The 13,837-nt window shown below is 44.0% G+C and overlaps 1 protein-coding gene across 5 annotated transcripts in view; it reads left to right on the forward strand.

Moving 5' to 3' along the window:
- The window catches only part of LOC119373244 (serine/arginine repetitive matrix protein 2), a 49,178-nt gene that overhangs the window by 303 nt on the left and 35,038 nt on the right, over positions 1-13,837 (forward strand). For 4 of the 5 annotated variants that reach the window (XM_037643259.2, XM_037643260.2, XM_037643266.2 and 1 more), the window contains exons 2-6: positions 1,987-2,111; positions 3,994-4,083; positions 6,043-6,121; positions 6,745-6,857; positions 9,628-10,110. In XM_037643259.2, the coding sequence (XP_037499187.1) occupies positions 1,987-2,111; positions 3,994-4,083; positions 6,043-6,121; positions 6,745-6,857; positions 9,628-10,110 (890 nt within the window). Of the gene's footprint in view, positions 1-128; positions 361-1,986; positions 2,112-3,993; positions 4,084-6,042; positions 6,122-6,744; positions 6,858-9,627; positions 10,111-13,837 lie in introns of those variants that run through there. The other variant, XM_037643263.2, reaches the window with a different exon arrangement.

Genomic DNA, 13,837 nt, shown 5'->3' on the forward strand with positions numbered 1-13,837 from the left:
TCCTTCAAGCCCTGCGAAAGAAACGAGTTTTCTCTCGTCGTTTCGCGTAGCGGCCCAGATTTCGTAGCGATGCCTTTCCGGTGCTTTGCGCGCTTCTTCGCCAGTGGTCGGAGCAGCGCTCGTCGCACGCTATCAGCGGGATCTGCTGTTGGCAGTGAACGATAAGAGCAGGCATCGAATGTAAAATCACGGCGGCTGTCAGATTTCTTTATGCGTGCTTTGCCGCGTGCTTTCTGGGTCGAGGGTGTGTTCGGATAGTCGGAGCAACTGCTACGCGCGGTAGCAGAAGAGGTGCGTCGGATTCTCCCTGAAATGTGACGAAACGTGGATTAAATAGCAGCGTCCTTTCGGCTGTATGAGGTGCGTACATTTTCGAGAGTGCCTGCTGCGCTGTTCTTGCACGTTTTTGCATTTGGTCATGAACGATGGCACGGGTAGGCTGGGCGTGAAAGCACGCCGTGCAGTCGCTTTCACTTTAGGCTTAAGGTTGACGCGAAGGCTGCGGTTTGTTTTGCGCGTGTCTTTATTTCTTCTCTCGAGCGCTTCACGGTCCGCCCCCAAGGGTAGCTACAGCCGTTAAACCTTCGATCGAAGCTTGTGGCGCACAACTTTCTCAACTCGAGAAGAACACGCGGATGTGTTCAGTCGCACCCATTTCGTCGCTGTGGCGTCAGCTGTTATTTTGAGCATCTGCCGGGGTCTATCTGCAACTGAGTCACGGCCACGGGTGTGCTTTCTTTCTTTTCTCTTTTTTTTTCCCGCTGCCTGTCTCGCCGCCGACGTGAGTCTGCCGTCTCGCTGCGCGATTGTTTCAGCCACTTGTTCCCAATACCACTCAAGACGTGTCGGATTAATTGAGACGGGTCAAGTTCGCAACGCGACAACCGCGCCGGTCGACGTCTGGATGGACGTCGCGGGAAAAGGCGCCGAAATTCCGATTTCGTGCTGCTTTTAAGCTAAGAAACAAAAACAAAAAGACCGGCTTTCGTGCTTACAGTGGAAATACGATTTTCATTCGGAGAAGCCAACAGCTGAGCTTTCACGTTTTGACGCTACTTTCGCGCGTGCGGCCCTTGCAGCGGTCGCATATTTGTCGTGATAAAGAGCCTTTACGATAGCCACAACGAGCCGTTTGTTTTATCCGAGGTTGCTTATTTGCCGAGGATATATCTGCCTCAGCTTTCGGTGGCACGGGCGCAGTGGCATGTTTTTCTCTGAAGTGGCTTCGCTGTTGCATTCAGTATGGCTCGGAAGAACGCGTGTGGCACGGGAGAATAGCCGCCGCTAACAGGCAGCGTTTGTTTTCGCTGCGGGCCGTTTTCTGTTGATTCGTGGTTCGCGGCATATGCAACGGCGAGAGCCCACCTATTTTGGGACCGCCGCCCCTTCTGCATGCCTTGACATTCGCCCCTTCGAAAGTGCCCGCTTCGAAAGTGCTCGTCACGGAACCTCTCACGTTCGTCGTTTCTATCCATTAAGAGCTGTTACTTAAGGGTACAATCGTGCTTGCAGCTATCCTTGAATTTGCATTCTCTTATGTATCTCAGTATCCTCAGCTGACGCCTGTAGTATATGGGAAGTTTTGAAGTGGGTAATTAACATTGCACTAGTTAAAACGAACACCTGTCGGGCCTATGCACATATTTTGCATACTGATGCCCACTTATAAACACCAGTTATCGTACATTGTAATCCCTGTCTATCAAATGCCCCAGTAATTCAGTCATTTTTGTCAATGCCCCGATGCAAATTTAATTCATCACAACTGAAGTGCTGTTTTCCGGCTGTCATTTCATAACGCATTTATTTGCTGTATGCATGTATTGACCACACGGACCTCCAAATAAGGATTTGAGGTGTCTGTCACAAGGGTATCTTACTTATATGCTGGCTTTATTGAACAAATGTTTCGGGCACAGACAAATTTCTGGCATGCATCCTCATTTTCTTCTTCGTCTACTGAAGGCCTCGCCGTTTCCAATGCAGGGAGTCTGGGAATGGACCACAGGTCAGACTCGAAATGGGTCCTGACCTCCAAAGATGGCACAGTCCACCCTCTACCTGCAGGGATGATATTCATTGGGCGACAGGAATGTGACATTATAGTTGATGTGAGTTGCTGTCACTACACATAGATCTCGCAATGTACCGTTTCCTGTGTCGGAAATAAATGTAAATAGTCATCCTGTGCATTAATTGGATATTAAGGATTAAAAGCTATGTGAACTCACAAGATTGCGGTTGTGCGGCAATGGTACGTAGACACAAATCACCAATGGTTTTCTGCTCCTTTCTGTTCCTCTCTGTGCAGAACATTGAACTTGTGCAAATGGCTGTGCCGACTTCAAGCACATTGATAGCGTCAGTTGAAATGAAATCTGTAGCATGGTTTTCTTCAGTTCACTAAAAATCAGAGTGCAAATACCACACGTTCATACGTGCACACATACAGACACGTACGGCACTATGCACTGTCGTCCTTTATGAAAGGGAACACGCGAGCGCACGGCCTGTGGCTGCCTACGGCGCCATCAGCCGACAGCTAAAGAAGGCACGTCCGCTTTTGGCGGCATCGCCCGTTGCGAGACTGGAGCAGCGCTTGTCGGTATTTTGTTTGCCAATAGGTGATGCCAAAAGTGGACGTGCTTTCTTTAGTTGTCAGTTGATGGGGCTGTAGGCAGGCCACGTGCTCGCGTGCTCCCTTTCATAAAGGACGACAGTGTACGTGTCTTGGTTGCATGTTTTTGTGGGTGTGTACCTGTATGAATGTGCCATATGTGCACTCAATTAATTTTTACCAGAATGAGCTACCAACTAGCCCAACAAGTACTTCGAGGCATTGCTCAATCTATAGCTACAACTTGCCGGCCCGAAGTAAATTTCTCAACAAAATTATGCACGAGCATGGCTTAGTGCCTGCTGTGGTGGGTATGCACAATCTGATGCTGGCCTAGAGTTGTAGCTGCTGTTCCTAGATACAGTAGTTATTCATTTTAAATTATATAATTTCATGTTGCAATCTAATTGGAGTCTCTGACTTAATTTTGACTATCTTGGGTCCATTGTCTAACTACGAAAGCCTCTTTAAGGACACTTTGTTCCCATATAAATGCAGCTACAACCGAACCCTTGACTTCTTTGTTCAGCTGTGCAATGTCACAGCCAATGTGGTGGCTGTGTAGCAGAGGCAGCCATTACGTGAAATGCAAATGCATTTGATTCACATCGAAGGTATTGTGTAAAATACCCATATTATACGCATTGTGATATTGTTAGGTGTACTTTATGAAGGCAGGATGCCAAGTCCAAACGTTGGCTCAAGGCCGAGGCTTTCCTCCATTGTCAATCAATTTGAGGCTCCCACATTCCCATAACTGCATTGTCTTGTTTTCGTGTGCAGCTTAGCCTTAACTTAGTTGCATCCCCGAAAAGAAGAGTGTGTTGCCTTATTTTGTCTGTACTAAAACCTTTGTTGAGTAGTGCAATGTACCGTGCAACACACTTGCTCTTTGTCAGCCCAAGTTGCAAAAAGAATGAGCTGGTTTCTCAAACATCTCGCATTGGAAAACAATTGAAAGGACATGCGAGTGAGCATGCTGTTAAATGACATGTAGCTCACAAGTGAGGCACACAGACAGAAATTTACACTTTGGCTCTCCTTGTCTTTTTTCCATGTGCCTCGCATCTGCACTGCCACCTTTGCTCTTAGAAGCATTAGCGCCACTTGCTCTGTTATCTCAACCAAATGTGGGATTGGTGCCAGCTATAGATGTATATCTACGCTATACGATGCGTTGGCTATAAGCACTGGACTTTTACTTGGAGGCTATAGACATGCCAAGCAAATGTCTGTTTTAGTCCAGTGCTTGTGTAGACTGTCGAATCCTTGTCTCGTTGAGCTTGCATTAGTAACATATGTCACGATCCAGCAGACTGGCTAGCAGTTTTGACTTGTGGGGTGTGTGTCACCTACATGCTGTCCTGTATGTGCAGTCTGCCAGTGTGGACAAAAGGCATGCGGTGATATTCTTCAATCCAAGTGACAAATGTTTTCACGTGAAGGACCTCAACAGTGTCACGGGGGTGAGAACATGCCTTCCTTAACCATTTCTGGTCTGAATCTTTTTTCAAATAAGTAACAATTTTATGATAAATGAATCGTAGTTCTTTCTTCTCTTATAAACTGCCCGCAACTCATTTCGTTAGACCCATGTAGTTATAGTGAAACAATTGCAGATTATGTGAAGATCATTGTTGTGCCGTCCACTGGGTTATACATGTTAAGAAGCAGGGTGCACAGACACAACACAGGCCTATTCTCGGCATGATGCGGTACATACATTTTTGGGAAGTATTTGTGGAGAGTAATGTTTACCTTTAGCAAAAGTTGGTAAATCATGCAGTTTGCATTGCCGACACTTGCTTTTCTTATAGTACTTTTGCTGCCTGTTTTACAGCGAAAGCTGTTATGAGATCACAACAAGGGCCGTTTTTGGCGCCGTAGTTGTCCGCCGCCGCCGCCGGTGTCCGTAACCACTATCGCTCAAAATAAGAAAAAAAAACTAAATAAGAAAAAATTTCCAGGATGGTACGAGGTTCGAACCTGGGCCCTCTCCGTGGGAGCCCAGTATTCAACCTCTGAGCCATGCCGGAGCTTGAAAATGCTTTGCAAAAAGGTCCTATACACGCTTGATGTTGGGAAGGAACCACATTAGCATATGCAATATAGCGTGGTAGAAGAGTAAAATAACAACCAAGCGTCACAAAACGCGAATTCTGTAACCAGGCGTCACACAATGCGAATTGCGCAACGAGTGGGTTGTTGAATGCTTCCAACCCATTACAGAGGGCTCTGCCATAATTCTTCATCGTCATCAGCCACAGCATCAACAAAGTGCACATAATGCCTTACATGTGTTTAGCAGGTACCAGGGTTCTCCGCAGAATGATGAAAAGTTGCATAGTGGCTGCTTCCCTAGTTCACAAAAATTATGATGATTTATAGCGTAGTGAGTTCCTCGCAAGTGCACTTCTATTGGTTGCCAAGGAAGCCCATATGGCTCCCATGATCCATTTCCTCAGGGTATTAATTAAGGTAATCCCTCTTTCTCTCTCTCTTTCACACGTTAACATATGTTATAAAGCGTGGTGGGAGAGTGAAATAACGACCGGGCGTCACACAATGCGAATTAATTAGTGGGTCCATTAAAGCTTCCAACCCATTACAAAAGGCTTAGTCATAATTCTTCGTCCTCCGCCGTCGCATCAAGAAACTGCTCATAACGCCTTACAGATGGTACCTCGCTTCTCCGCAGAATGACTAGTAATGTCGTGGTGGGTGCTTTCCAACTTCACAAAAATTATGATTTGAGGCGTAGTGGGTACGTTGCTAGTGTACTTGTATTAGTAGCCACAAGAGAGTTTATAACGGGCTCTAGAAATGCCGCTTTTCGAGCTTTCGCTGTGACTGTGCTGCGCTTTCCGCGCAGGCCTGGCATTTTTTTTTCTCAGCATTGTGTATTTTCTTCAAAGCATTTATTTCTATGTGAATTGTTGGGCCAGAATAGAGTTCAGACTTGAGATTTTCTTGTTCTTGTAGGTCCTAACCCTTTTTAAACCCTACAAATAATCTAGCAAGTGTCTGTGCCATAAATAATTCTCTTGTTTTCACAAACTAGTTGTGGTACATGGGCTTTCTCAGCTTCTATAATAGTTACGGCTGCCATACACAAGTGGGAAAATACAAGCAGCAGTGTTATTTTTTTTTTTCTAGAGCCATGGCATGATGCCTGGCTATGTCACTACATGACATTGGCAAATTTTTCTCTTTGTCATGATGTCTTGATGATGTCAGTGATGCCAGGTCCACCAATCCAAGACTAACTTGAGTATCAAAAATTAAAATGGCTTATGATTTCCTAACCTTAATTCATGATCCGTCATAATTCTACATGCTCGGTGTGTGTCAGTCTACAACTTTGAAAATGTGTCCGCGCTTGTGGCATTGTAGTGAAATGCAACGCTTTACATATTCTCTTGCAGACATACTTGAATGGTGTCCGAATACCGGAACAGTCTTACGTCAAGCTCAACCATTTGGACTCTCTCCGCTTTGGTTATGATATCCTCTTTTTGTGTGTAGCTACTTGCAAAGTTGTGGAGGACCTACTTGAAATGCAGACATAATTAACTGAAAATTTCAACTCCTACATCTTCAGCAGAATTGGGATTCAGCACTCAACATCACTCTGACTTGATGGCTATGGTGCTTAGCATGAGTTCACAGGTCCGATTCCCATCCACAGTGGCCACATTCGGAAGTGAGTGGAATGTTGAAATGTTCCTCTATGTAGAGTTATGTGCACGTTATAAAAACCTAAAATGTTCAGAATGAATACAAAGCCTGCCACTACTCTGCCAGTCGTAGCTAATGTGTTCTTCTAGCACATTACTATATCCATAATTTGAATTTTGAGATGAATCTACAAGTACTATATGAGACACAATAGTATCTTGATGTAACTTGTTACAACAGTCAACCACTTTTTTACATAAGTATTCATTTGCTTTATGAGAAAGTAAAATGTGTATGTGTAATGATTCAGTTATTGTGTACTGATTCATCAACGCATTCCTGGCACTCAGAATACTGGACATGATAGCCTGCGGTGATTATGCAAAAGAGTTACAGAGATCTACTGTCACACTTTTAGCGACATGACCTTGACAGTTCTGTTTTGTCACGGCATGAAGTGTTTTGTGTCCACAAGACCACCGATCGTGCAGTGCCTTTAGATTCTGCATCGCCCAAAAGGAACACGCCTGCATTTGGCGATGGAGACTTGGTGATAAGAGAGGCAAGTTTCATCATTGGATTCTGCCTTGCATGTTACATTTCCAAGCTGAACGTGTTGTCTGTGGGAGTCCTGTGTCATTGTCACTTCCTCGTTCCAAGCCTAGGCGAGTGTCCTGTCAGAGAATGTAATGGATGTTAAACTCATTTGCAGCATTTACTTCGAAAGTTGCACATGTCATCAGCAACTGCTTTCATTTTGATAGTAGTTTTCATACCTTTGTTTTCAACAGTGCCTACTACATTATAACTGCTAAGCAAACATCAGAGAAAGATACAACTACTTTTCTGGCACATTTGCCTAAAAAATGATGCATTGTGTCTTTTTCACTCGGTGCTATTTCTTTTTTGTTTTTATACTGTATTTAATTTGTCTTGCACTGATCAACCCCATCTTTATGAAGCAGTATGAGTATCGATGCAGGCTCTTGGTTAAGTGTGTGCCTAGCTTTAAGCACATTCTCGGCTTTCTCAAGCACGTCACGTCAATGAAATGGATTTAAGTAGAGCTGTGCGAATAGCAAAATTTTGGGTGCGAAGCGAATTCGAATAATAAAGATTGAGTGCGAATCGAATCGAATAATTTCGAATAATTTTCGAATATTTCTCAAACATTTTTCGAATAATTTGAAGTGAAATTACAGAAAAAGTTGCAGAGAATCCCTAAGTATGTTCTTGTGAGATCGCAACAAGAAAGTGTTTCTTTTCGCTAGGTTGATGAAGCGCTGGTGGGGTCATATTTCATAGTTGTCTTTCTTATCAAGAGTGAGGCAACGTAGAGGCCGAATTGTATTTATGTACACGATTTGGTGCAACCAAAGTGTTGCCGACAACACTTTACACGTGATAGGCAGAGATGCCATTTCCTCAGCCTCTCCTCCTCTTTCAAATGCTGTGGAAGGCCAACTGATGTGGCGGACAAGGGTGTGCTCCCTTCAAGTCCGGAGTTCCAAATCTGCCTCGTAGACGTCGATATATAAGAACATCTGAAATTTTTTATGCTAAAAAGCTTCGGCGTCCGATTTTTCGGACTTCCTGCCCAAATTTCAGGTCCAAAACAGCATTAATTGAGTCCCCAACTCTGCCACATCTTTCATCTCCATATTGGAACCAGCGTTTTCTTGAGTTAATACATTTGCGACCGTAGCGGAGATTGAAAGGCAGCTTTGCCGCAATACGGGGGTGTGATGAGGTGAAGCATATTGAAAATCTAGGGACCACTTTCAAACGGACGTTGACTGTCTCGGCTAAGTTCGACCGTAACGGACCTTGAAAGGCAGCTTTGCCGCAATACGGGGGTGTGAGGAGGTGAAGCATATTGAAAATCTAGGGACCACTTCCAATCAGACGTTGACTCTCTCTTGCCTAAGTTCGACCGTAACGGAGCTTGAAAGGCAGCTTTGCCGCAATACGGGGGTGTGATGAGGTGAAGCATATTGAAAATCTAGGGACCATTTCCAACCGGACTTTGTCTCTTGGCAAAGTTCGACCGTAACGGAGCTTGAGGTGAAGCATATTAAAAATTTGAAGGGGTCACTTTCAATCTGACGTTGACTGCATTTGTCTTTGGGAAGCTCGAATAGTTCGAATAGTAAAATTTCAGTGCGAATCGAATCGAATAGCAAACACTATTCGAAAAATATTCGAAATTTCGAATATTCGCACACCCCTAGATTTAAGATAATCCAGTCGGGAAGTAGCAGCTTTCATTCTTGAAATGTCTCTTGCCCTGTAGCACTTTTTAGTGTGTCTTTTCTACGTTTACCTACAGTTTTATTTTTCTTCCCTGGTAGCTTAGCAGCTAAGGTGTTCCGCTGCTGAGCTTGAGGATGTGGGTTCGATGCCCATCCATGGGTGGTCACATTTTGATAGGGATGGAACACGGGAACACTGGTGCACTTATGCTCATTACAGAACCCCAGGTGGTCAGAATTAATCGAGAGGCTACAAACTATTATTTTGTAGCACCATAACAATGTGCTTATAATCATGCTTTAATATGTGAACTTGTATAATCCCCCCCTCACACAGTACTCCCGCTGGAGCCTGTGGGGGTTTTGTGAATGAATTGTGAGATACTTCCAACTATGGTGTGCCTCTTAATTGTATCATAAAGTTGGCACATAAAACCCCAGAATTAAAATTTTTGTTTCTTGTTTGTTCTATGCTCTTTCCACACGAGTTTCTGGTGAGGCACTCGAAATCTACCATAGTCGAGCCTCTGCAGACCCGACTCAAATCAATTGTTCATCTTTCATGCATCCTGGTGTTTCATTTTGCACATGTTTGGGAGCTCCATCTACTTATCACTGTCATTTATTGAATGTAAAATATAGGGGCTGTATTGCTGTTGATTTCTTGTAGTGCTGTGTTCAACTATAGTTCACTACAAATGTTTGTGTTGTACAAGTGTTCCGCTAGGAACATAAATGTGTGCTCAAAGCTATTTCTGCATATGTGTAGCACATAAGATCACTGCTATTTACTGCATATTGTTCTTGTGTTCAAGGTTTAACTATGTGTTGAACATAGAACTTTCATTTTCACTTCAGGAGCAAGTAGAACATAGTCGTTGCAATGGTAAATTTATGTACCCTGTTGGAAGCTGGCATCAAGAGATGTGAGCATTCCTGATTCCCAATTGTCGTTAAGCATATGGACAGGCAAGCGCTTGTTTCTTCCTGTTAGTTTTTTGGCTTGGTTGTCTTGCACCATAAATATGAGCTCATTTAAGCATCAGTTTTTTGTTGCCGGCCCCCCGTCTGCCATTGCAGGATTCCAGTGCCAACAGAACATTGTCGCGTGACAGTCCTGCTTCCGAAAGCTCCGACAAGATGCTGCACTCCAGTAATGGGGCTCACAGTGCGGCATTCTTGCGAGAAAGTCCGAGCCAAGATGCGCAGTCTCAGCTCGGCAGTCCCGCGCGTTCCACACATTCGGCGGAGGATGTGATACCACACCGCATGAAGCTCTCTTCCCCGTCGAGTTCTCGGTCACCGGAAGCACAGCCTCCCTCTTCCACGGGGTGCAGTCGGCATCCATCTCCGCCCCTGACCTCAACTTCCAAGGAAACCTCGCCCCTTGCCTCGCGCCCTCATAGCACGGTGGCCTCCCCACCGATATCATCTCCCCCGACGCCTGCTGCGGCTACCACCTCCTCCCCCGTAGGGTCTGATCCCGCCAGCCCAGAGAAAGCATCTTCGAGCTCGCCTTCCAGTGCCGAGAAAGAGGCATCTCTGTCATCACCCGTGATGCAGGTGCAGTTTGGGTTTGAGCTAGAGTGCAATGGAATGAAAAATGATAGGAGTGACACTAAGAGGTCGGAGGACGGCAGAATGCCTCAGGGAATAGGCAGATATTCTAGTTGACATCAAGCGAAAGAAATGGACCTGGGCTGGGTCCATGTAATGACAACTGGTAAACAGTAAGAGCAACAGAATGGCTACCGAGGGATGGGAAACGCAGTCAAGGTAGGCAGGGAGTTGTGTGGAGTGACAAAATCAAGAAGTTCAGAGGGATAAAATGGGGATAGGGTAAACACGAAGTGATTAGGAGAGGCCGTCGTCCTGCAGTGGACTAAAACAGGCCAAGAATGATTACGTGCAAATCCAATGAGCCAAATGGGTCGTAACGCTGGTATGGATTCACAGCTGATGAGGCAGCATTATCGGGTGAGAACAGAGATAACACTTGCAAATGAATTTTAGCTAGTAATAGGATAAACCTACACATTGGTAAAGCTCTTCTTTTTGCGACGCGTTGACCAACGATAGCAAGAGAAGTTGCAGCAGAAACCTTTCACATAAGCTGTTCCTACGACAGGCATCAATACCTCTTTAATGTTACAAACATCAATACCTTAATGCTTATTGCGTGCATTGACATGGTATGATGTGCCAATATTTGTTTGATATGCCTGGATGCCGTTGGTCACTCTTTGCTGTGTGTTCCTCCTTTGCTTTTCAACATTTGGCTTAGATAATGTAGCATTTGCTTATCCTCCTTGTGCATGAGTGTTCAGTTTTCAGTAAGAAATTCACTTGTTACTGAAACATATGTTTCACCAGTTCCCTCCGGTTTGTCCGGTTGTGCTTCCTCTTACAATAAAACAGCCATTATCAGTTTCAAGGTGTTTTATATACTAGATATTATGTAATCTTAAATATTTACCTCCGAAGCAAGGTTGCCTGGTCAAAAACACAAAAAAATAGCCAAGAAATTGGAAAAACTAGCCAAAAAGTAGCCGACTTGAGCCAAGGACAGTAGAAGTAGCCAAGAAAGGCCACACGTGTGTGAAAACAACTGCAACTTCTTTAATAAATGACCTAACGCAAGAGCCTTTTAGTGGAAATGTAAATAAGTACAGAAAGAACCCTTCAAAATTATAATTGCTGAGATTAAAGCATAAATTGTTGACATTCACAAGCATTTTGTGCAGGATGACAAAGCTTCTCTTGCACTGGGGCAGAAATGACTCTTAATGAGTCTTGCATGACTTTTCTTAACCCTTTGTGGGGCAGTGGGACTCAGACGTCCCACTTTTTTCTTTGCCATGTTCTAATTCTTTAGAACAAAACCACTGAGTCGATTGCTTCAGACTTTTAGTGCGACTGCGTAGATGTTTTAGAAAGCGGTTTTGGTAGTTTTTATGGTATTTGCAAAGTGCCAGCACATACCCATGTTCCAAACGAACCATTCCGCTTACAAGCGCTGTATCCTTTGTTCATCAGATTAAAAAAAGCGTGCTCTCCACCTGATTCAGCACGAGCGGTAAGCTTGACAAGCTCACGAGTTCCTACATGTGCTGTTATAGTGTTTTTATTCGTTCCTACCCATACAGTTTCCTCAAAAATTTGTGCAATGCAAAGTTGAAAACCTTTCAGTGGTATATTTGCGAAAGCATAGCCAGTCTAAAATTGTGTGCAACTGATTGCACTATCCAGTTTTCATTCTGCTTCATGCAGGGAAGTCTCTTCCAGTGAAGGAAGCACTTGAGCTTCCTCCACGGTTAAAAATTAGACTGTTGCAGGCATGCCCAGTAGCCACGTCTGCTGCTTGAGTGCCATTAGCAAGTGGATGTACAATGGATATTTAGTTGAGGTTTTTTTTTTTTTTTGTGATAGAGAGTAGGCATTTGTAGGCTCTGTCCTTTCTGGTTTGTAAGGTAGCAGTAAGTTCACATAAAAAAATAAATGTACTTTTTTTTTTCTGAAGTGACTGTCTTTCAGTGGTCAGTGGGACACACATGTCGCACATTTTTTCTTGAAAACCCTTGGCAATAGAGTGCTCAAATTTTGTACATATTATAAGAAGCTCATAGAAATGACAATGCCGCTCTCAAAAGGTGGCATGCGTTGTTCATAACATTAAGCCCCATAAAGGGTTAAAATGACTAGAACTACCAGCCTTGCGGCGACAATAATAATGAGTACTTCACGAGTACGCTCAAAACCGCAGTTGCTGGGATTGAAGCATAAATTCACAATCATTTCTCACGCGATGATGAAGTATGAGCAGTTAACCTCAATAAACCTGTATTTACACAGGGTTGGTCTGGCGATATTGCCACTATGCCAATTCTGCGAAGAAACAGAAAGCATTGCACATTATTTTTAGAGCGCAGCTCTTGGGTGCCCATTTCTGCGTTGAGCGGCGTCGGTGTTGGCGTAGGCATAACAGGTAGAGCGAAAGAGAGCGAACGCGGAGTCTGTCAATGTGACGAGACACATGGCGTCTAACCCTGCTTTCTTCCCCCGTCACACACGCTGGCCCCTTGATCGGAGCTCGTGCGCATGCAGGGCCGGCACATGCACTGCGACTGACTTCGCTTGTCAAAAACGGGGCTGTCGGCGTTTTGCTTGGTTCACGACGCCTGCAATGCTCAGAGTGGTGTCCGTAGCACTCGAGCGCTGGCAGTTTCTGTGGTAACATGTAACAAATGTTACATTGCTACAACTGCGGATAGCCAACACTTCAAACACAGTTGGCGTTGCCCCAAAACGAAGCTGTGCTCAGAATTCGCATTGGGCAGTATCGTAATTGTCGATGAATTTTTCATTATGGTCACCGATATTCAATGCTCAGAAAAAGACTTCTCACTATTTCGATTGCCAAGATAGGGTTAAACTTCAGAAATCATAGTCAATATTGCTGCTTCGATTCTGCGATATTGTCACAAGGATGCCTTTGATGGGGTGTGTAATTTTATTCAAGCTACTAAAGTTATACCACTTTAATCTCTACTTTTACTAGCTTTCCTAAATTAATAAATAAAACGTATTAAAATGTAGCATATCTATTTGAAGTTTTTCTGGTCAGGTTGATGCAGCTGTCTAGTTTGCTTGCACAATCACATAATAATTGCTATTTGTCTTTTATATTTTCTCTTTTAGTTTCATTTGTTTTTTCATCATTATGCATTCTTCAAATTATTATCTCAATGTTCAGATGACGCAGTCTTGGCAAATCTCCGAGAGTCGGTACGTGTCATTGATGAGGAAACAAAGATATTTCCAACTCGCAGTCTGTGCCTAAGTATAAAAAAATAACAGTTTGTCGGATGTCTGATTTCTAATGTTGATGAGTACAGAGCATCCTAGAAGCGTTGTGCTTTTGATTGTCTTGTTCACTTCCAATTACAGTTTCAATTTGCGTTAAGCAGTAGCCTGGTCTGCAATATGAGGCCCATGCACCAGTTTTCCCCACGACTCCCAGCAAAGTATTCAAAAGTCTTTTCTTTTATGTAATGTAAGAGCCGAATTCGATTTTGGGAGCTGGAATCATGCCTTGGCCGCCATGTTTTCGCTTTGCACACTCGAATGCCAGTAGCTGCGACATCACAAAATATTGATAATTTAGTTCATATCGAGGTAACAAGAAAGTAGCCAAGCAGCCAAGACGGTTTTTCTGCCTCCACTGGGCTAAAAAAGTAGTGAAATTGGTGCAAAGTAGCCAAACCTGGCAACCCTGCTCTGAAGTGTACTG

The sequence above is a fragment of the Rhipicephalus sanguineus genome, chromosome 11 (assembly GCF_013339695.2).
Source record: "Rhipicephalus sanguineus isolate Rsan-2018 chromosome 11, BIME_Rsan_1.4, whole genome shotgun sequence".
NCBI lineage: Eukaryota > Metazoa > Arthropoda > Arachnida > Ixodida > Ixodidae > Rhipicephalus > Rhipicephalus sanguineus.